At 42.7% G+C, this 25,484-nt stretch overlaps 1 protein-coding gene across 1 annotated transcript; it reads right to left on the bottom strand.

Annotated features, from left to right (window-relative positions):
* Window positions 1-3,278: 3,278 nt before the first annotated feature.
* LOC124141749 (lysophospholipase D GDPD1-like) lies at window positions 3,279-16,607 on the bottom strand. The gene is made up of 10 exons (XM_046509835.2): window positions 16,254-16,607; window positions 13,690-13,732; window positions 12,560-12,692; window positions 11,351-11,396; window positions 10,819-10,943; window positions 8,543-8,632; window positions 6,685-6,818; window positions 6,101-6,160; window positions 5,297-5,348; window positions 3,279-4,656 (listed from the first exon to the last, which is right to left on the bottom strand). Exons 1-10 carry the CDS (start codon window positions 16,420-16,422, stop codon window positions 4,513-4,515), a joined length of 996 nt encoding a protein of 331 aa, XP_046365791.2. The 5' UTR covers window positions 16,423-16,607; the 3' UTR covers window positions 3,279-4,512.
* Between the last annotated feature and the right edge of the window lie 8,877 nt (window positions 16,608-25,484).

Raw genomic sequence — 25,484 nt, forward strand, 5'->3', positions numbered from 1 at the left:
GCAGCGCTTCATCACCTGGCCCTGCTGAAATACTGGCGGAAGAGATGCTTTTCTGGCTTCATGTAATAACTACGAATAACATATATGAAAACAACGCAAATCTAATTGGGTTTGATTGGCATTACTTAGAAGTTGACGGATGACAAAAGAGAGATATTTTTTTATGGATAACAACTTCTTTATTGCTTGACAGCGGTCTAAGGATCAATAGCGAAACGTCGCCTTGACAGTAAATAAAGAAGTTCATATCCATACATTGTGTCTTCTTTAACCTAAAAAGGTACTTTTACAGGTAAAATGATTAACTATTCGTGTGTTGTCATGCATGTGTGATACGGCCTATAGCCTGAGGTAATTACCTGACACCTGTCCCGAGGTGATGACCTCACACCGGCCCGTGCATTCTCACTTGTACAAATATCACCTGATTTGGAGGTGGTTTCAAAATGGTGTTATTTACTTTATTGAGATATGCGTTGACAGGAGTAGCAATTAAGAAACATACTGCATTATATTTGCTTGGGAAAATGGTGGAATAGTTTTAAGCTATGAAACGAGACGAGTATTGAGAGGTTGGGGTTTTTTTAATCAAGAAGTATTTGTAGTTCTTCAGTTGATTTCTAGAGTCGCTTTCAGACTACTAATGGTTGACGCGACAGAGTCTGGTCCCCGGGTGTTATGAAAACTGGCGTTATCTATGCGAATATAACTGGGGTTGTTTAGATTAGGCAGTAGAAACGCAAAAATGATATTAGATGAATATTTTATACATCATATAAAAAATCGATTTTTCAAAAACGGCACATATCATTGTCATTGACCAAGGTTTCCTATGGCACACATGGAACAGTAGATGTTCAAGGTGAAGGTCGTCCGTTCTCAATATCTTGTATGGCCACCATTAGAGTCCATAACTGACTGGCATCGTCGTCTCATAGAAGCAATCAGAGTTGTGGCCTGGGGAATGTTCACCCACTCTTCCTGCAGAGCTTGTGCTAACTGTCGGAGGTTCTGTGGTTGTTGCTGACGTGCTCTCAGCCGTTGACCCCGTGCTTCCCGTAAATGTCCGATGGGGTTTAAATCTGGAGACCTGGAGGGCCATGGCAGGACCTGGATGTTGTGATTCCTGAAAAAGGCGGTTGTCTGTGTTGCCATGTGAGGTCGGGCGTTGTCTTGTTGGAAGGGCGTGTTGTACGTATAACGCTGTGCCGTTAAATTCCCCAGAACTCGCACCAAGTCTGTTCTACCAGAGATGGCTGCCCACGTCATCACACTACCACCACCAAATCTGTCCACTTCCTGTATGCAGTTTCGTGAATAACGTTCCCCGCGACGCCTGTAAACATGACGTCTACAATCATAAAAAAATGACTCTTCACAAAACCAAACTTGTTTCCATCGCATATGTGGCCATACTCTGTGACCTTGACACCATTGATGTTGCAGCCGACGATGCAGGTCCGTCAAAATGACACCTCGAACTGGTCGTCTAGCGCGAATACCCTCAACGGTTCCCCACTGTCTGAGCTGATATCCTACGCAATTCTGGTATTGCCGTAGTTGTGGAGGAAGCCGTGGTGGTTCTTTCATGTAAGTGACGTAGCCGTATGACGGTATGAATCGCTCTCTTGCTCTGGTAGTGATCGGGATCAACCGGATCTGGGAAAGTCACGTGTTGTCCCCTGTGTCTGATAACGGTTCCACAGTCTTGTAATGGTGCTTGGTGCTACGTGGAAAAACCTGGGTACGGCCAAAGATGACTCTCCTGTTTGTAGTCGGCCGATGGCGTTGTTGCGTTAGGATTCCGTCAGTCGTGGCATGTGTTCGCTATTACTGAACTTGGGATCTATTTTATCTACTCTACTTTATCATGTCAACCTGTACCAGTCGATGTAAAATGAATCTGTAGTCACAATGATTTCGTGTAAAATTCTGCTAAATATTGAATCTTTTCCTTTCAATGATGCATGTAGTCTGAGTGAGCACATGTGAAAATTGAAATTTTAGTGTGATTCTTCTGTTTGAACATTGTATTGAGTGTCTTTTATTCAAAAGGTAGGCAACCAAAGTGTCCAGTTTTGGAAAAGTATTTGTCAAAACATCATCCTTGCCAGTGAAAGCCTGTGGTAAAGACAGAAGAAAAAAATCCAAGAAATTGGCATATGACAATCTCCCTGGTGGTCCTAATGCCCGGGGGCAGGACTTGCAAGACTGTATACCAACCACTGCCTCACAGCAACATGCATCACTGTGCTGGATGTCAAGGGAGTAGAGGCTAGACACAGCATGGATGTAGTTGGACACAGATCAGAGACATCAATTAAACATGAAGTCTTTGATAGGCATTTAGAAGTTGGGGGTACATGAATACATGACACTTTTTATGGATAGCAACTTCTTTTATCCTTTAGACGACGTTTCCTAGCTTCTTCCTGCTCCTTCATCAGGTGAAGGGGCGGTCAGGTAGCCTAGTGGTAAAAGCGTTCGCTCGTCACGCTGAAGACCCGGGTTCGATTCCCTACATGGCTACAATGTATGAAGCCCATTTCTGGTGTCCCCTGCAGTAATATTGCTGGAATATTGCTAAAAGCGGCGTAAAACCATACTCACTCACTCAGAAGGTGAATGATGAAGGAGCAAGACGTAGCTCTAAAACGTCGTACAAAGAATAAAAGAAGTTGCTATCCTCAAAAAAGTGTGTCATGTATTCATCAACCAAACATCCTGCGAGAAATGGGGACAGGAAGCATGAAGTGTGTCGTGTGTTAGGGGGGGTACTGTCACATGTTGCCGAGGGGGAAGTGATTTGATACTAGTTTCCAACGACTGCATCCAGCAACGTTTACAGGAAACTGATTTCAGCGTGACAGCCGATGCAGCAGAAAATGCAGCTACTTCCGCTTCAGCGCCAACAGCTCTGCAGGTGTGCAGGTGTGTCGCCTCTCTCATGTGTGTGGTGTGTCTCTGTCATGTTCTAGTAAAGTCACATCTTGCCCCACAAACAGTCAATTATACAGCTCACATTCACCGCAACCAGGCAAAGTAAATTTTGTCTAATCTGATATTTGATATTACAGACATGTGTTCCTATTACTTAATAACTGACGTTGGAAAAGTAATTATCTTTAATTATTCCAAATGTCGAGTTGTCAGTCCCACGCAGGTCAGATTTATGATTTATCTTGACATTCCCAGATTGCCAAACAGTGAAAAGAAATGGGTTTCCACAGCTAGTCTGTGTATGAACAATGTTAAAATAAAGTTGTATATGTTTACCATTTTTACATTTTTGTGAAATGTGTTTATTGTGATACATTGAAACTCCCTGGCTCTGTCTGAAGGAGGCAACATGGTATGCAGACATGTATGTGAAGGATGCAAAGGGAGGCTACTCCTTGCTGCCTTTTGGCAGCAGTGCTCAGTGTAAGGGAGACAACCCTTCATAGTTAAGGTATTTCTCATGTTGACTGATAGCAGTACATATATTACTGAAGTGAACAGCGGAGTGTTTGAAGGCTTCATAAACTTAAAGTGAACTTCGGAACAACACAAATGTTTACTCTTGACGAGGTCAGTATACGAAAATACAGAACCTTGGACACGATCCCTTCGCCGGTCTGACCGAACCCCGGGGGTCGGGTCCTCAGGTCCTTGATCTGCGCTAATTGACCTCGCCAAGAGTAATTATTGATATAAAATCCATTGAGCACAGCAGATGTCATGGTACTGTAGCTCAGAGAAGACACTATGATCCATGGTGCAGTGTCTCAGAGAGGACAACAAGGTCCATGGTACAGTGTCTCAGAGAGGACAACAAGGTCCATGGTACAGTGTCTCAGAGAGGACAACAAGGTCCATGGTACAGTGTCTCAGAGAGGACAACAAGATCCATGGTACAGTGTCACAGAGAGAACAACAAGGTCCTTGGTACACTATCCCAGGGAGGACAACAAGGTCCATGGTACAGTGTCTCAGAGAGGACAACAAGGTCCTTGGTACACTATCCCAGGGAGGACAACAAGGTCCATGGTACAGTGTCACAGAGAGAACAACACGATCCATGGTACAGTGTCACAGAGAGGACAACATGCAAGGTCCATGGTACAGTGTCACAGAGAGAACAACAAGATCCATGGTACAGTGTCACAGAGAGGACAACAAGGTCCATGGTACAGTGTCTCAGAGAGGACAACAAGGTCCATGGTACAGTGTCTCAGAGAGAACAACAAGACCCATGGTACAGTATCCCAGAGAGGACAACAGGGTCCTTGGTACAGTGTCACAGAGAGGACAACAAGGTCCATGGTACAGTGTCTCAGAGAGAACAACATGATCCATGGTAGAGTGTCTCAGAGAGACCAACATGATCCATGGTACAGTGTCTCAGAGAGGTCAATGTGATCCATGCTACAGTGTTTCTGAAAGCCAACATGGTCCAATGTACTGTTTCCCAGAGCGGCCAACATGGTCCATAGGTCCAATATCTCCAATCGGCCGACATGGTCCATGGCTCTACTCCTCGCGATCCTTCTTCTCGGCATCCAGTCGGTCCAGATGGTCCTTCAGTCGGGAGGGGAAGTCTGTGATGACACCGGTGGCGCCCAACTCGAACGCGCGGTCAAACTCGTGTGGCTGATTCAGGCAGTAGACGTATGTCTGAAATAGAACAATGTGTCGGAACAATAGGATACAGTTGTAAGTGTAGAATTTTGTCTGACGCCGCATTGAACATTACTTCAGATACATAGCAGCTTGGTAGGATACCCCGAAGTAATGCAGGTCTTTGACGTTTACCATTTGGTTAAGCTAACGAAAACAGGACGGTGCTGACAGACCAAGAATTAGAATCGGGGCGAAGCTGAATTCGAACCACAAGGGACGCAACTCTTTGTGCTACGCAAGGATAATATTTTGTAGGGTCACGAGATGTCCCGAATGGACCCGTGAGTAAAACGAGTAGTAACAAATGGTTTCTCGAGGAAGCTATGCCGAATATTTTCTAAGGGTATGGTTATCATATGTCTTGCATTTATAAATATACCCAAGATACAGTAAACTGTGTTCAATCATACTGTATAATACTGTAAGTTCCGATGTGTTTTCAATAGCATCTCTTTTCGATATATGAGGGAAATGTACGTGAATCATTATATGTACGACAATTCTTTTAGCTTTGCCCGTTTGCGCTTTGACGGAACCCAGTCTCAAAAATGGCAACGAGAGGGATCCGAGTCGCTATTCGGCTTGTCCCGGATTAACATGAGTTGGTCACGAATGCTTTTAGGTCACAGCTCACCGGTATCCCTCTGGCTCTCAGATGTTTGATCAATCCTCCGCTCATCATCAGTCTGAAAGGGAGAGTTAGTGAGTTACGTATGACCTCACACTACGTCTTCCGTTTATCTGTTGAGTGGTTATTGCCTCAATGACCCGTCACAACCAGCATACCCAGTCACAACCAGCATACCCAGTCCAACACCCACTGGTTGTTTGTTGTTTAACGCCGCACTCAGCAATATTCCAGCTATATGATGGCGGTCTGTTAATAATCGAGTCGGGACCAGACAATCCAGTGATTGACATCATGAGCATCGATCAAAGCAATTGGGATACGATGACATGCATGAAGCAAGTCAGCGAACCTTACCACCCGATCCCGTTAGTCGCCTCTTATGACAGGCATAGTCGCCTTTTACGGAAAGGATAGGTTGCTGAAGACCTATTCTACGCCGGATTCTTCACCCATTGATAGTATCACAGCACCTACTGTTAGTATGCACATAACTATTATCAGTTTGTGACTTCTGTAGGCCTCATTATCTTAACTTTTTGAAGATGAAACAAATTTAAATATGAATACATGTCTTAAGTTGTTGATAATTACAAATTAATGGGCTGACCGACTTTAAGGTCATTTTTCATTACTGAAAATAATTAACAAATTAAAATGAGGACTGTATGTTATATATTTGTGACGTGTTAAAGATTTCATATCATATTTGTGCCGTCATTTTCAATACGACCCTCCCTCTTGGTTCATGCACCGTGACATCAGAGAACATTTGTTGAAAACCGCGTTAAACCCAACTCACTCACTCACTTGTCAATAATCCATGTTTTCCAGCCTCTCACGTACCCGACCTGGAAGCCTCGCTGGGGGCTGCAATAATTACAATACAACTACACCTACGAGTACGACGACGACTACTACAACAATAATAATACAAAGACGGCGAGTGATGATGATGATGATGATGATGATGATGAAGCTTTTGACTTTCCCAAGTTCCCAATATGCTGCTTAGAAAGGGATTTCCCCATGTGCTTCCCCATTGGGAATACTTAAAATGTATAATTATATTTGCCAAAGGTTCACAAAATACAATCTTTATTCCTAACATGGGATATTTACGATACTGAAACCCACTCGGCTAACGATCTTTATTAGTCCCTTAGTGTGTTGACATAATATTTTATCATATAATGAATAAGTTTCGCTTCAGGATAACGCCCAGGAGGACGGTATCCGTTGGGGTTATCCAAGGCTCGCCAAATACAATGTGTTACGAGATGCAGGGTATTTACCATACAAAACACACGTACGAAAATATCTCTATATCTCATACGAAATATAAGAGTGTGGGCTCGAATACCGAATGGGACTCACGCATCACACAGACTTACTCCAGCGTCAGCAACGGCATAGGAGTGAGGTACACCGTCTCCTTGATGGGCGTGAAGGGCAGGAGACCGAGGTAGAACAAGAAGAGGAATACAGAGCGACGGTGCCGGTTCACCCACAGCGGGATGAAGGGGTTCTGGAATAATAACCACTCAGTGACGTCATCAGGGTACTCAAGCTAACGCCAGGAATTATTTTATCGAAATTCATTTATCATCCAAAACTGGCTCCCACAGGAGATATCGCTTGGGTAGTCATCGCTGCAATGAAATTGCATCACTATGCTCGTGACGATTGTGACGTCATTGTTACCATGACGTCAGAATCAAATGACATCACCAATGGCTCTGCTACTGAAGCTGTTAGCAGTACTTTTAGACACTGCTTATCACTGTCTACAAACTGAAAAATGATGTTGGGTGATAAATATCAAACAACACTCGGGTGAGATTCTCTATTTATCCTCGTGTTTACATTTAATAATCGACCACCTCCATGGTCTGGTGGTAGAGCGTCCGCCAGAAGAGCTGAAGGTCCGGGGTTCGATCCCCGGTCCCAAAAGACGTTAAAAGATTATACCTCTTGTTACCCTGTCTGGCGCTCGGCATTAAGGGGCTTAAACAAGGGCTTGGCTCGGAGTCAGTATACTGTGTCTGAGTGGGGTATTCGTGTTAAACTGTGGCATGGTATCTCAGTGGGCTAGCACTTTCAAATTGGCATTAGACCGAACTAGTACAAGCAGCCGCACACACACACACACACACACACACACGTCGCTGTATAAGTGCAAAAAATTTGGACACGTTAAACCCCATTTCACTTCACCGTCGGGATCCTGATGAGAATCGGTCTCCAGCAACCCATGCTTGTCGTATAAGGCGACTAACTGGATCTGGTTGTCATGCTCGCTGACCAATTATTGCATAAGTCGATGCTCATGATGTCAATCGCTGGATTGTCTGGTCCAGACTCGTTTTTTACAGACCGCCGCCATATAGCTTGAATATTGCTGAGTGCGTCGTTAAACAACAAACACAGGAACTATTTTACAAGCAGGTTTTTTTCATGAAGTTGACATGTTAACCCGTGCTTTGGATATGAATAATAATATTTGAAGAAAGGAATGGCCAGAGTTAATTCTTGGAATATTCTCACAACGACGCAGCGCGGATTTGATTATGAAAGGGAAACTCGTTAATTCTTTCCGGCTGTGTTGACGAGATATATTCAAGCGGGGGGAAATGGCAATATGTTTTGAGTGGGGCGGTAATTTAATGGGCAACAACACTCCAACTTTCAAAGTTGATGGCATTTTCTTAGCGGATTCAAAATTTGCTTATTATGGACTATAATCTCGACTGGTTTGACTTGTGTTCAGCGCTACTTGGCATCTGGTGATTATTTACTCCGAGGCGGCTGAGAGTAAGAGTCGTTTCCGTAGAGCCTACAGTGCAGATCAAGAGATATCTAGAGGCTGTGATTGGATGATATTGTTTTAGATTTTTATGTCTTTTATATACATCCATCCAGTACTTAAAACTGACCATGTTTTTCAATATTTGGTGCTGACTTTTTTAACAAGATGACTTGTGCTGAACGTGACCAGAGATATTTTCAAGGAGGTGACATTTGGTGCGGAACTGTTTTCGGAATGGAGCTCTTTTGTGTTTTTATGACAGCTTTAAGGCCAGACTGTGCATACATGTGCAAGTAATGACTGTTGATTGCCTATTGTTTTGTTATTTTTAAATATAACGTTACAATAGAGTTCTATAGGAAGACATTTGGTTGTGTGTAACCTCAAGGTCGGCGGGAGAGAAGATACCCATGAAGTACTGATGCCCCGACACGAACACGCACCTTGTTGTAGAGGGCGTTCACCAGCTTGGTGTCGTGGCTCCCCCACGCGGTGGACGTCTCTCGCTTATGTTTCACCACCAGCTTCGCGATCTGAACAGAGGAAGTGACGTCAGAACATACACAAAACAGACTTCACAAACATGGAGTTGGGATGGAGATGGTTGGTTGGTTGGATTTTTGTTTAACGCCGCACTCAGCAATATTCCAGCTATATGACGGCGGTCTGTAAAAAATCGAGTCTGGACCAGACAATTCAGTGATTGATATCATAAGCATCGATCCACGAAATTGGGATCGATGACATGCATCAACCAAGTCAGCGAGCCTGACCACCCGATCCCGTTAGTCGCCTCTTACGGCAAGCATAGTTGCCTTTTACGGCAAACATGGGTTGCTGAAGACCTATTCTACCCCGGATCTTCACGGGTCGAGATGGAGATGGTGAGCGGTCCAGTGGTCCAAGACCCGAGTTCGATTCCTCACACGGGTACAGTGTGAGAAGCCCAATCCTGGTGATATTACTAGAATAGTGGTAAAAGCGGCGTAAAACCATACTCACTCACCTACGGTAGACCGAGACAAAACTGAAGCCTTTATTCTAATTGTTTTTTGTCCGGATTACTTTCACAGAAACTTGGCATCGGTGGTCGAAATTAAATAATTTTGTCGTTTAAGTGTTTAAAAAGCAGTGTGTTTTTTAATTACTGAAATTAGTTATTAGACTGTTAAAATGTATTCCAAAAAATATTGTTTTTGTGCGGGCGGATCCGTAAAGAAAGTGATAAAATACTAATTAGGGCCATGCTATTCACCACAGTAAGGGGCCGCATACACCAAGGGGGGCTTCAGGGTAGGTCGTAGGCAAGTACGTGAAATAATACCAGTTGCTTATACGGTCAAACAACAATATTGCTGTGTTTTATAAATCAAATTATTCGGAAAGTAACAGAGTGAGGTTTTGTAACGTCACCAAGCACACACACACACACACACACACACACACACACACACACACACACACTTACATGCACATCGCTATACCAGTGCAATAATCTTGAAAGCGATGAATCCATTTCACCTCACCTCACCTCACCTCACCTCACCTCACCTCACCAGCCTTCCCAATGCAAAAGCGCTACCTGACGATAAGAGTCCAGTTTCCACCCTCGCCGAACTATGCCGGAGTTACATATTGGCTGGACTAACGAGTCTATGCATAGTCCAATCAAAATCGCGTCACGAACATCCGGTTCGCGAAGGGTGGCGCTACTATCAAGGCTGAAAATCCCAGCTGCAAGGACATGGGGCGGTCGGGCTGCCTAGTGGTTTAAGCGTTCGCTCTTCACGCCGAAGACCCGGGTTCGATTCCCGACATGGCTACAATGTGTGAAGCCCTGGTATTGATGGAATATTGCTAAAAGCGGCGTAAAACCATACTCATTCGGCAAGGGCGGAAACTGGACTTCTATGTAAGAAATAAACGACAAGCGGGAGTTGTTTATCGTACAATAAAAAAACTGCAGGGAGAATAAACAACACTTCGTTCTTCATTGTTCTTTGCGATTGATCATAAAGCTATCTTATAGTCAGTTAACGCCCTTGCCTCAGGACCCCACCTCACCTTACAACATGTAACAGAGTGCTGGTGACCTGTTCCACTCTGACCCATATCGACAGGACGAAATTCATGCATAGTGTATTCTTATATTAGGCAAACGCTGATTTAGTATTATTCCTTTTTAAGTACGATTTTGTTTCACTTGCCTTACGCAACGAGCCATCGTTTGTCTGTGGCTGGGATCGCCAATGTCAATGGGTCTTACATACAAAGTCATTAGACGTCGGACGTTGGTAGAATGTTGATGGAACGTCGAAACACGTGCATGACGTTGAGCAACATATCAATGATACGTCCACTTAGTACACGTTAAAATCCATTCACCAAGTGAATTATGACTTTTTCTCAAAACAGACTGGGTACGGGGGTGGTTTTACTTTATTTTACTTCTTTAGTTGGTAAAAAGTCTAAAGTTGTCTTGACTTATTTTGGCAACACCGCCTTAGCTCGGGAGGTGTGTGTGTGTGTGTGTGTGTGGGGGGGGGGGGGGGGGGGGGGGTGGACAAAGTAGGAATCAGGTTCAAAAACGACATTTAAAATGAAAAGCCGTTCTTAACAGGGCATATAAACTAAAAACATGTTCTCGGTCGAGGCAACTTTTAGAGCGGGGTCATGATCAACAAGAATTCTGAACGTGTCTGCACATGTTGCAACTCACCCCGTCAATCAACGCGTGGTCCACACCCTCACATTTGACGTCAATAAAGACGGCGGATTTAGGAAACCTCTCAAATATTTCCCGAAGAGTTGGAATCGGTTCTGGCTTTCCTCGTGATGCGAATCCTGTCATAGACATTGTACCGTAAATCATGCTAGATATGTTTTATCAAATATAAAAAAACCTTCATATATTACAAGACACAGTAGTTTCAGTGGGTATTTTAAGTACAACTCGTGGGTATATGTTTACCCTTCTTCATGGCAGGATAGGGGCGGTCTAGTAGCCTTGTGGTTAAAGCGTTCGCTCGTCACGCCGAAGACCCGGGTTCGATTCCCGACATGGGTACAATGTATGAAGCCCATTTCTGGTGTCCCCCGCCGTGATATTGCTTGAATATTGCTAAAAGCGGCGTAAAACCAAAGTAACTCACTCACTCACTCACTCATGGCAGGATTCCGTAGAACACCTGGACGCGTACACGTAATGCTAAACATCGGAAAGGCACTCTGGGGCGATCCTATGGCCTCACCTTTCTGATACCGCAGGAAGAATGGCGGCCTCAGGCATGGCAGGACCTGTCACCAAAAAAAACATAACCTTAAGATCATAAACTTAAGATCCAAAGACTTAAGATGCACAAAAATGACATTTTTGCTACATGTTTTTCTTTCATACTTTAAAATTTTAAAAAATATCTGTTTTTGAAACTGTAGCTGAAACAATATACCCCGACCCCCCCTCAGAATATCAAATAGTCGTTGCCTACAGGTAAGACCATTTTGATTTCATTTTTGTGCGAACTTGCCGATCGACGTACACCCTAATTCACATGCACCAAAGGTTACAAATAATTATGATTGGTTGAATACCTATCTCAAAAGAAACCGAAGTTGTTCCCCTTTAAAAGTGCTCGGTCGGAGGAGAGGGTTTGGAGTTTAAGGTTTCATCGAGTGTGAGGCTGATATTCAATCGGCACATACCAACTGTTTAAACGACGGTCGTCACTCAGGATTCTACACAGCAACCAATGCTTGCCGTAACAGGCGACTATGCTTGTCGTAAGAGTCGACTCACTTAGTTCATGCGTGTCACCGTATCCCATTTGCTTGGAGCGATGCTCATGATCCACGCAATTGCGTGGAGTCTGGTCAAGACTCGATCATTTACAGACAGCCGTCATATAGCCGGAATATTGCTGAGTGCGGCGTTAAACAACAAACAAACAAACACTATATCTGTTTCACATTCACTTTTCTTTACTTCATAAAATAAACAGTAGAGTGTCCTGACTGATTGAAACTTGTTAAATCAGTTTGGGATCCGGCAATCCTTTCACTACGTAAGAATATCTTCATTTTTTCAAAATAAATATAATTTTTTTGTTCTGAATCTAGTCGTTTCCAAATGAAATTACTGGTGGTCAAACACTCAATAACACGCAATTTTAACTAACTCCCAAGCGAAATTTCGACATCCCAGAAACTCCATCATCTGGAGGATCATGTCTGTAAATATTTAAACCCACAATGCTACGCGCCAATAATTTTCGTTATTCTGTTTCCATACGGTAGTATCGCCATGATAAACGAGATTTCACTTCAAAAATGTAACCTAAATCATGTTCGGAAATAATGCTTTATCTTTCTGTTTAAATAAATAACATTTTTTCGTTTATGAAGATTCACAATGAAGGTAAATATAACAATGGTGTATTTGCTACTTTGACATGCGAACCTACCCTATATAACGAGTCAGTTACTTTCCACGGCGTGCCACAACACCGCTTCAAAGTCTCGTCTGGAAAGACGATAATCTCGCCATCTCTCGTTCTTCTGACAGTGAGGAAGAAGTCTGCTCCGATCGAGGAAGAACTGTCACAGGTTACAGTTACATGTTTAAATGTGTTCAAGCACCACCCTACACTCTGAGACGACGCATACTAGTTTAATGTGAAGAGCGGAACAGTAGCCTAGCGGTTAATGCGTTCGCTCGTCACAACCAAGTCACGGGTTTGATCCCAAGCTGTGTACAATGTGTGTTTACAAACCATGCGCAGCGTCCCGGCAGTGGTGTCGATGTTAAACACAACGCTCACTGTAGGAGGAACAGTCCATGACCTATATCTGTCGTGTCAGCATGTTAACACATAAACCAAGGTAGGTGCATATATACCGCTCAAAGAAGTTAAAGAACGCCCGATTTTTAATATGACAGTTATGATGCCATGGCTGGGGGTATTGCAACACACAGTTTTCCAATTAGGTGTTGTTTAACTTGTTGTGAGTAGTACACATCCACGGTCTTCTGGAGTTTCACACAAATCAGCGGTGTAAGCACCCCTGTTAACAAATGGACTGGCTGGGTATATAAGGTGGGTTTAACGTCGCTTTAAAGAGTATTGCATTTATATAGCGACGTGTGTGTGGCTGCTTGTACTTGTCCAGATTCATGCTGGTGTTACAGTGCCAGCCCACTGAGATACCATGCCGCAGTGTAACATCAATACCCTACAAAGACACAGTATACTGACGCCTTGTTTTTGCCCCTTAATAACGAGCACCAGGAATGGTAACAAAAAGTACCAACTTTTTACGTTTTTTTGGTATGACGAGATCAGGGGATCGAACCACCGACCTTCCACACTCCGGTAGGAGCTCTATCCGCTAGACCACGGGGTAACCCCTTAATCCGGGCATTAGCGTCTCCGGTAAAATCGCTTACTTCCGGTTGACGAATCATGTTTACAGTGTTTCGGCGACTGTTTGCAGCCAAGTTACGTTTTATTTCGTTTGTACTTTTTTTTTGGTCAAATCTAATTTCCATAGGAGTGTATACATTCTGTCGCCCAGCTGTTTATAATGTACTTACTGTTTGAAAGCAGAGAGGGACCCCTCTAGAGCCTCGCCGCCTCCTGGAGAGAAACAGCAGGTCAGACTCGGTTATCCAGTGTGAGCATGAATGTGTGAACAGTATGTCAGTTCAAGTACGGCATGATTGCTTAGTTCGGACGTTAACCAGGCCAACCACACGACAACGGGTATGGTGCGGCCGGTGAACCATGGAGCATAGCGGGCTGAATCTGAGGTTCGAACTCACGACCAGCAGACCGGGTGGTGAGCTGAGAGTGAGTTGGGTTTAACGCCGCTTTTAATAGTATTACAGTTATATCACGGCGTGTCAGCTCAATGTAGGAGGAAAGCCCGAAGTGATGAAGGTCTCAGACGTTTACCACTTCCGTGAAACCGACGAGCACAGGTATGGTGCTGACAAACCTAGAAACATAATCGGGGCGTACTGGGATTCGAACCCACAATTGTAGGTTTCTGGCGTACCCAAGGGACGCAACTCTGCTTGGCGAATCGCGGCGCCTTAGACGACTAGCCCACCCGTGCTCCCGTTGAGCTAAGAGACCACATGGCCACTTACATAAGTTGGGTTTGGGGTTGTTGTTTTTCTGTTGGTAATAAGTAGATACACACAATAACAATCAACATTGATATGTAAACTCGCCAACACATCTTAAGAGATAAATATTTATATTTGGTGGTGATATTTATGCCACATAAGTTAAATGTAAGTTTTGTTTAATGTACTCCATCATGTTTGTGTTGGAATATACTGATGGCTATAAGTAGGGAGCAGTGCTGGATATTTTCTTCCAATGTTCGGTTATTTCCGGAATACAGCGGCTGTTCATTTACTTCATTTAACAGAATACATGTCAGAAAATCTATTGCAGGCGTATTCACAGAGTATTCATTGATTATTCACAGAATATTCACAAAGTCTTCACATAGTATTCATTGAGTATTCACAGAATATTCACATAGTATTCACAGAGTATTCATAGAGTATTCACAGAGTATTCACAGAATATTAACAGAGTATTCACGGAGTATTCACAGAATATTCACGGAGTAGTCACAGAATATTCACAAAGTATTCACATAGTATTCATTGAGTATTCACAGAATATTCACATAGTATTCACAGAGTATTCATAGAGTATTCACAGAGTATTCACAGAATATTAACAGAGTATTCACGGAGTATTCACAGAATATTCACGGAGTAGTCACAGAATATTCACGGAGTATTCACGGAGTATTCACAGAATATTAACAGAGTATTCACGGAGTATTCACAGAATATTCACGGAGTATTCACAGAATATTCACGGAGTAGTCACAGAATATTCACGGAGTATTCACAGAATATTCACGGAGAAGTCACAGAATATTCACGGAGTATTCACAGAATATTCACGGAGAAGTCACAGAATATTCACGGAGTATTCACAGAGTATTCACAGAATATTCACGGAGAAGTCACAGAATATTCACGGAGTATTCACAGAGTATTCACAGAATATTCACGGAGAAGTCACAGAATATTCACAGAGTATTCATAGAGTATTCACAGAGTATTCACAACACACACACACGGCTGGACAGGGTAATCTACCATGGCTATGCCAGTCACGTGGGGAAGCAGCTACATGAAACACATACTAGTATACATCTAGGTATCACTTCAGCGGAGAGCACGCCCGGATATTCTAGGTATATGGCTAATAATGTTCGACATCAACTGGCATCAAAACCAGTGAAAACTGTTTAAAATGTGGTAAAACTCATCTTGCCAGCAATGTCATCGACGGTTCAGAAGTGTTTTTCAATATATTCGATTAGTTAATTACAAAGTTTAACACCGTTGTATCCAATGTATATCTGCTGCAGTATTGCAGGAGAACTATATCGGTGAAATGAGCAATATATTCATTTCTATGTTATTCATACCGAACTCTTCAAACTTGATAGTAGACTAAAAATACCTGTACATAATTTAATAATTTCGTAATTGTTCAGGATCATGTGAAATGTCTTTTGATATAAGCAATATGTAGATTTACTAGATTTGAGTTAGAATAGAGTTATCGATCAATCTCAGAACAAGTGACAAGAAATTATGTGTGTGTGTGCGTGCGTGCGTGCGTGCGCGTGCGTGTGTGTGCGTGTGTGTATGTGTACCAACCATCTTTTCCATTGTCCGATATCCAAATGGCTAGTTCTTGCCTTCAAAATAAAAAATACTTCCAATCGCGAAATAGTATACTTTACAGTGATATTTGAGAAAGACACAATTGCCGAGAACCAGAAAGGCCCTGGCTATCATTTGATGGCTGCAGGAGGAAATAGTTTATTAACGTAATTTGCGGACGCTTAAACTAGGACGCGCGTCATCGTGGATACGTTTCTCAAACCCCAGCAACATTTTCCACTTAAATCAAAATGTGTAACACCTTCATTTACCTGCACAAAACAATATCTACCACATAACACATGATGTGTTTACCTAGAGATCAGAGAAAATTCTCATAAATGTGTTGATTAATACTATGGCTTTATGACGATGAAGAAGACGCCGGTTACCTCCCCTGAAACTGCAGACCCTTCCCCGAAACTTTCCCAGCGACTTCCGCTTGTGACAGACGTTGGGGTAGAGGCTGCAGGCGACGGACAACACCACGAAACACAGGAAGAAGAATCCAGTAACAGACACGATGCACACAGTGACCAGAAACACCATATCAGCCGCCATCTTGGATCACGTCATTGTTCACAGCCAAATCTACAGCAATGATTGTGCGGTCTCCTGACGAAGCTTTTGTTCATGTGTTCATTGCTATTCAGCTGATTTGTATTCGGTCAAATATAGTAAGTGTGCAGAGACTGACGAAGCTGGGAGTTGTCCCGAACAACGAGTAGATATGCACGTCACGTGATCACGCGCGTGACAGACGTGATCCGACTTCTGGGAGAGATTGGTGGACATGCTTTATTCCCGCCCGATGTGTACTACCAAACAAGCTCAATTGAGAGAGAGAGCTCTACCACGGTACATAGACGGTTTTACGTTGTAATGACAACATAGAGAGCAAAAGTTAAACATGGATCGGATATCCGAAACCCACACACAGAAAACTGAATCTTTTAACGTCTTTTGGTATTACGTAGCCGGGGATCAATTCTCCGACCTTCCGCTCTCCGGACAGAAAACAAGCGTAAGAACCATCACTGCAAGACAACTGACCCCACAGACCTGTTTCCTCCAGACAGTGAAATACAACAGCAGTGGAAGAAGGTTATCCAATGATCTATGCAGTCGAGCGTAGTTGTCCATTTACAATCAATGTCCTGATAAGGACAGGGCGGGCGATGGGTAGCAGAGTTGTTAAAGCGTTAGATCGTCACGCCGAAGACCCGGGTTCGATTCCCCACATGAGTACCATGTGTGAAGCCCATTTCTGGTGTCGCCGGTCGTGGTATTGCTGGAATATTGCTAAAAGCGGCGTAAAGCCATAATCACTCACTCACTCAGTGATGTGAGTGTCGAGTCGACGTGACCAATTGACGAAGACGTGGAGCACCCAACCGTAGTCCTGTTAAAAGGAAATGGATCCCTACTTGAACGCGGCCAAGTATACATTAGGTGGGTTAGCGTTGCGTTCAAGATTATTGCATGTGTTTGTGTGTGTGTGTGTGCATGTGTGTGTGTGCTCCGCAGTAATCTCACTCATACACATTTATAAGCATTAACATTACAGACGGAAAACCAATAAAAGAAATAGCGACCTTATTTATATGAGTTAAACCCACAAGTTAGTAAATAGAGACCTTATATTTTTAGTTGAACCCACACGTCGGAAAACAGCGACAATATTAGTTGAGTTGAACTCACACGTAAGAAAATAGCGACTATATTATCAGTAAATAGTGAGTGAGTATGGTTTTACGCCGCCTTAAGCAATATTCCAGCAATATCACGGCGGGGGACACCAGAAATGGGCTTCACACATTGCACCCATGTCGGGAATCGAACCCGGGTCTTCGGCGTGACGAGCGAACGCTTTAACCACTAGGCTACCCGACCGCCCCTCAGAAAATAGAGATCTTATTATTTCCCGTCAGAAATCTGTCACGTCCGCGTTGTTAACATTTACGTCACTGGGATATCATGGTACATCTGGACACTGTCGACTGACACGATGTCCGAGTACAGTCAATGCAGATGTCATAGTGGAGAGGAAGCAGTTTCGTAGATGGAGAACGAGGTCTTGAATGGGCGTGGTCACACCTGTCTTCCTAATCCTCGTCCTGTCAGTTGTTTGCCGACAACGTTCCATCAGCCTGTTTGTGTCAGCCCCGTTTGGGGCACGGGTGGCCAAGTCGTCTAAGGCGCCGCAATCGCTGTGCAGAGTTGCGTCCCTTGGCTATGCCAGAAACCTATGATTATGGGTTCGAATCCCGGTTCTCCCCGATTATGTTTCTAGGTTTGTCAGCACCATAACCGTGATCATGGGTTTTACCATAGTGGTAAACGTCGAAGACCTGCATCACTTCAGGCTTTTCCCCCACAATAAGCTGACACCCCGTGGTATAACTTGAATATTAAAAGGGACCCAACTCACTCACTATGGCAGCCCCAACCACTGTTGCAATGTGGTCATGTGCAACTCCATGCTGAGCCATACCAATCTCTCATGCTCTGTTGCTGACATCGCTCGTCACGCTGGAGACCCGGGTTCGATTCCCCATATGAGTACATTGTATGCAGCCCATTTCTGGTGTTCCCCACTGTGATATTGCTGAAATAAACGGTGTAAAACCTCACTCACTCACTGTGGTGCTGATAAACCGAGGCATTTTGTCTGTGTTTTTAGTTGTTACTCTCACCGGGGTGTCAGCTGATTTCTATACCAGTTTAGCTGGTGCATTTCGTTCTACGTGTTTTGTTTTGTTTTGTTTTTGTATCATTCACACTTCCACTGGCTTTTAGTTATCAGATACATTTGGTTGTATTTGAGCGACATATTTAGGCAACATTTCATATCAGTTGGAATTGAAGACAATTATTCCTGGGATAGTTTCTTTTGGAGGTCAGCATACACATGATGTGAAGCAGTGTCCATTTAGAATAGACATTATACATTCCTACATTGCACATTCATAAATATAACATCGACGCCTCCATGATCTAGTGGTAGGGCCTCCGCCTGGAGAACCAAAGGTTTGGGGTTCGATCCCCGGCCGCATCACACCAAAAGACGTTAAAAGATGGTACTTAATGTTACCCTGTCTGGCGCTCGGCATTAAGGGGCTAAAACAAGGACTGGTTGGCTTGGAGTCAGTATACTGTGTCTGAGTGGGGTATTCATGTTAAACTAGGGCATGGTATCTCAGTGAGCTAGCACTGTAAATCAGCATCAGTCTGAACTAATACAAGCTGACACACACACACACACACACACACACACGCACACACACACGTGTGCATACACGTCGCTATATAAGTGCAATAATCTTTGACGTGACGTTAGACCCAATTTCACCTCACCATCTAGAATATCATACCATGTTCCTTCACCGGTCTTCAATCAAGTATTGGCGGTATCTTAGACATTTATTAAAATGAGATCAACCTCAGATACTGTGGTGCCAATAGACATAATCAGGGCGAGTCATAGTTGTAAGAAACATTAATGTTATAAACAGAATTTCAGTGATAACATGGTGTGACAGTTTATAATAGAGCAGAAAGCCCAAAATACTGCTTTGGTCAAAAGTCTTCAGAACGGGTAACATGTTGACAGTTCAAGGACAATAATTTTAGGGACTGTGGTATTTGAACCCTCTAACAAGCCGACCCTTGCCTTGCTTCTGAGTGCAGCTCTGCACAACGGAACACTGGTCAAAGTGTGGCCCTTTAGTTATTCAGATTTGGATCTGTGAAGATCAGGGTAGAATAGGTCTTGTCGTAAATGGCGACTATGCTTGTCGTAAGAGGCGACTAATGGGATCGGGTGGTCAGGCTCGCTGACTTGGTTGTTGCATGTCATCGTATCCCAATTGCGTGGATCAAAACTCATGATGTCAACCACTGGATTGTCTGGTCCAGACTCAATTATTTACAGACCACCATCATATAGCTGGAATATTGCTGAGTGCAGCGTTAAACAACAAACATCATCACCTTGCTTATATTTCTTTGTTATAGCACACTGGGCGTCATGGTACCTGACACACGGTCAACCAAGTCATCCAGCCGGACCATCCGATCCACTAAGTCGCCTGTGACAACAAGGGTAGGTGTCTGTGGACCAGTTCGAAGCCAGATTCCTGACAGGGTGTCAGCAGATGGAGAGGAAGAGAAGCAAGTGTTCAGTAGTGATGTTAATGTAGCTAAAGATAAAGGACAAATGACAACACACAACACAATCAAGGTAGAAACGTTTACAAATACAAGTAATCACATCTGAATCTTAAAGCAAGAAGTCACAAGTTGAGTTATACAACAAAGGTTATATTCCAATACAAATACATGGATGTAATATTGAGCACAAACTGATGAAACATTGTGGTGTAGTGAAACCCTGTTAATCCAGACTGTGGTGTTTCCATTGACAACATCAAGACTTTCAAACATCTGGATAACTGAATCAGACCCATAAGTGAGTATGGTTTAACACTGCTTTGAACAGCACAACATTGCACTAGTGATGACCCTTAAAATAAGTATAAACATTCCAAACTGTAAACATCCAGTTCTCAGACTAACAGGATTTCAATGTAACCAATATTGTCAATGATATGGAATTACAGATTCAAAATTCCTATTTCAGCTTACATTTTCAAAATTGAGACTTTGCGTCTTTGATCCTATGTTCAGTGAGTGAGTGAGTGAGTTGGGTTTAATGCCAGTTTGAACAGTACTTAGGGATGTCCCAGTAGGTTAACGAACTTAGGGAGAAAGTCCAAACTGGTGTGGGAAGTAGACATAGACTGGTGCTGACGAACCAAGAATCACAGGGTTTGGGATTCAAACTTTGGACCAAGGCATCCAGATAGACGGCATCACCAACAAGACCGTCACACACACATTGATAGGGATATAGAGGGGCATCACCTCAATGTTCAATACATTGGAACCTCCTTGAGAAGGTCAGAACTATACACAAACACAAAATTAACTGTGATTTATTTTGAACGATAATGTGATTTTGTCATACTTGAACAATTCAAAACCCTTCTTATGTTCTTTGAAGATCTAAGTGTACTATTTCTCAGTTGGGCTGAACATAACCACCGTTGTGTTTCTGAGGTTACTTTTTTTTAAAAACTAAAATTTCATGAATTAATATTTTCGAATTTTGACGAACAATTTCTTACACAAAATGTAAAATGTCTGATTTTTTTTATTTCCAGTACGAGATATACATCAGTTTGAAAGAGAGGGTACATTTTAGATATCACTTTCATCATCAGCCCAAAACTCACTACAGTGACCCTGGTGCATCCTGACAAGTGCTTTTGAACACAGAATCTACAAAGCCACATACAATCATTGATGAATAATAACTTTCAGTGTCAGATAATATTATCACAGATAATTGTGTGTTTGAGTACAGTGTATTTACATAAATATTTGCAGTTTTACGTGGAATGTTGTTAAGGCAGAAAGGCCTGCTCATCGTAAGTCTTACACTTAAACCAACAGAACAATTTCAGTACAAAACAAATCTTATAAATAACAGTCAATGCAGCCACACATAATAAATACACTAACAACATGACGGCTAAAAACACAATAATCACATCAAAACTTCCATCATGATAAAATAATACGCTTTACGCCACAACGTAGTCCATTTCTCAACAATTGTCGCCTCCATTGCCCATAATGCTGGAGAATACTCAGTGTTAAAGCAAGAACCTGTCTTGCCCGTTTCCTTGACAACTGGTAATATCAATATAAAAATAGGTCAGATTCTTCATTAGTCTGCAATAATTATTCTAACTGGTGTCTTATGTTGTGGTGAGCCTTTCCAGAACACGTTACAAAAACAGGGCGCCCTGTGGACAGACTGATTGTCCAATATGAAACACAGATAGTTCTCATTCGTCACCACTCGCCCCTTTCCGCAACCTGCAAGAAGACTTGTCCCCCTATCGATGAATGTTATGTGCGAAAATATGACAAACCAATCAGAATGCACGAATGACTTCAAGTATTTTGGTCAAGAATCCCTCAGGAATAAAGATTTTACATGTCTTGAATCTGAAAATATACACTTAAATGTGTTCAATCATACTGTATAGATACTGTAATTCCCGATGTTTTTTAAATAACACCTGAAATATATATGACATGGGGGACATATACGTGAATCAGGACGCACCGAGTTGACAATTCTTTTAACTATGTCCATTTGCGCTTAGACAGATCCCTTAGTCGCAAAAATGGCCACGGAAAGGGCACGAGTCACTATTCGGCTTGTCCCAGAATAACACGAGTTAGTCACAAATGAGATAGTTCTGAAAGAATACATCACCAGCATGAGTGAGAGAACATTGCTTTCTGCCACATCAGCAACTTTGCTGCTTCTTGCAACAATAGTGTAAGTGTGTATTGTTTTACGACGCTTGTCACAACTCTAGCAATATCAGGCGGGAGACATCAGACATGGCTTCACACATTGCACACATGTGGAGAAATGAACCCGACCTTCACCATAACAAGCAGCCACTCTTACCCTAAGACCACCCCTCAGCCAGCAGTGAGACAGATATTTGCTCAGATGTTTCCCCATCTTACACGATACAAATATAAAACATGGGTAACACTGCTGAAAACGCTACACCACACTTTGATAGGGACATTGACTTCTCATGCTATCTAAACATACATGTGAAAATAATCAGCTGGGTGAAACACGCAATCATAGGAATATGCCTATCAAAAGTTGAGTAGCATATTGGTAGTATGAACTGTGATATAGTTCTTCAAACAGCAATACAAAAACACACATACTTTGTTCTTAATCATCACTGCTTTGCAGACCATTGTGATGCCATTGGATACCATGACGTCACAATCAGATAACATCACTTATAGCTCTGCTACTGAAGCTGATCTCTGGTTCCAGCAGGACCCATTGACTCACAGAAGAAGTAAGACAAATGGCCCCGAGATCATTATGGTGTTGAGCTGCCATACCTATGATCTAGAGTGAGTGAGTTGGGTTTAACGCCGCTTTTAACAGTATTCCAGTTATATCACGGCGTGTCAGCTTAATGTGGGAGGAAAGCCCGAGGTGATGCAGGTCTGAGACGTTTACCATTTCGGTGAAACCCACGAGCACGGGTATGATGCTGACAAACCTAGAAACATAATCGGGGCAAACTGGGATTTGAACCCACAATCACAGGTTTCTGGCGTGCCCAAGGGACGCAACTCTGCACAGCGAATCGCGGTGCCTTAGACGACTGGGCCACCCGTCCCCCCCCCCTTATGATCTAGAAGGAAACTCCACACGAAGCAATGTTCCAAGCACAAGACGGCCATTTGTGTATACACTCCAGTGATTGACATCATGAGCATCCATCCACTCAACTGGGACACTATGTCCAAGTCACCGACCCTGACCATTCTTTTACAACAAGCGCGGGTTCCTGGAGAACTATATTCTTACCCAGAATCCCTATGGGGACACAAGAGATTAACATCTCATTGAGCAAGTTATTTTATTGACATAAAGCATTTTCTTCCATGGTGTAACACTATAAGCACTCCATTACCATCCTCATCAATGATGGAAAATATCTTATCATAAGTTATTGGAAAATAACATAATTTATATCATTTCAACACCCACAAGAAATGATCCTTCTAGCATGTCTAGAGATCAAGTAATGTCCCTTCTTTGTCCTAAAGAAATATACAGCTTAAGTGAGTGAGTGAGTGAGTATGGGTTTACACCGCCTTTAGCAATATTCCAGCAATATCCCAGTGGGGACAAGACAGTATAAGCCCACACCTACAGTTCATAGTGAGTGAGTGACTGAGTGAGTTTGATTTTACGCCGCTTTTAGCAATATTCCAGCAATATCACGGCGGGGGACACCAGAAATGGGCTTCACACATTGTACCCATGTCGGGAATCGAACCCGGGTCTTCGGCATGACGAACGAACGCTTTAACCACTAGGCTACCCGACCGCCCCTACAGTTCATAAGGCATTCATGAAAAGAGGTACTGGTATTAATACTTTGTTGACCTTATTAAAAAACAAATCAGGTGCCATAAATTAATATTGTAAGAGGACACATACCCTACTGAGAGCATGAGTGCCCTGTGAATTGCCTTGACATTGATATGAATCATTTGTCATCCCTTAAAACAAAGTTTTGAAAAACATAATTTTCTACAAATTCCAATCAGTTGCTAATGGTTTATGGTTATGAATGACTAGTAGTCCAATCACATGAACATAATAAATACATGTATATAGAAATACAGAACAAAGACTTTAAGTAACATGCGTGATAAGCATGAACACTGAAATATGAAAGACAACCAGCTTTTTTCCCCAGTGTTTTTCCTTCTGGTGCCTGGTGGAATCTGATTCGTGGGATAATAGAGACTGATTATTTTCTGCCGTTCAGAGTTTTATTCCTAAACATCTTTCAGCAAAAACATGAATACAGAAATTAATTTTACAAAGAAAAGTTATTATTAAACATGAATATTTACAAAGGACATCTTCAAAAAGTATAATAATGTTCTGAGTTGTAGATGGCATTTCAGGTTTTGTTGTCGGCCAAACATTGATGTCTAAGTACATTTGGTGTTCCAGTGCCTTGGGTGTCACAGTACATTGACACACCAGAGTGTGTGTCATCTTGAAGTCATGGAACCATCCACCATGTTCACGGTCACGTCAAGCACATCACAGACTCCGCCACCAACTCATGCCGTACACTCAAGCAAACGCCAGGCTCTCAGATCAACAGGAAGTGTGTCACGGAGCATATGTGTATTAGAATGAGATTCTACCAAATTTGATTGATACATATTTCTATTACGGCACAAGACATTTTCAGTTTAATCTTGATGACTAATAAGTACATCATTATCAATATTATATCACAATGCATCGGTGACGTCAATATAGACTGCATCATTGCTGTTCATGTACAACTGATGATGAGATGCATCACTGACGTCAACATAGACTGCATCATTGCTGTGCATGTACAACTGATGATGAGATGCATCACGGATGCCAAGACGGTGGGCAGCATGAATGACAACAAGATATGCATCATTGATATGTTTTGTAGCCTGCTTGCTAAACTGATGAAAAACAATTGTTAAACATTACAAAAAAAAGAAAATAATGACAGCAAGCCAGCCTCTTTGCACATAGAACAGAATTGTGACTTCCATTTGAACCCAAGGTCTTGCATTTCTGTCCTAACATGGAACATGATTGCAGTCAAGTAAACCTTCAGTATCCGGGAACGTTGGATTCCCCAACTTTGATCGATACTACACCAATATCTCCTTGGTGGACAACACAGCTGGCTTCACACATTATAACCCATAGGGAACCAAACCTTGACATTATGAGCCAACGCTTTATCATCCAAACTGGCTCCCACAAGAGATATCGCTTGGGTGAGATCAAGCGATATCTACATTGTAGATATCGCTGCAATGATATTGCATCTCAATGCTTTGCAGACCATTGTGACATCATCGGTTACCATGACGTCATAATCAAATGACATCACTTATGGCTCTGCTACTGAAGCTGTTAG

This window comes from Haliotis rufescens, unplaced genomic scaffold (genome assembly GCF_023055435.1).
Source record: "Haliotis rufescens isolate VD_foot unplaced genomic scaffold, xgHalRufe1.0.p SCAF_56, whole genome shotgun sequence".
In the NCBI taxonomy this organism is placed as follows: Eukaryota; Metazoa; Mollusca; class Gastropoda; order Lepetellida; family Haliotidae; genus Haliotis; species Haliotis rufescens.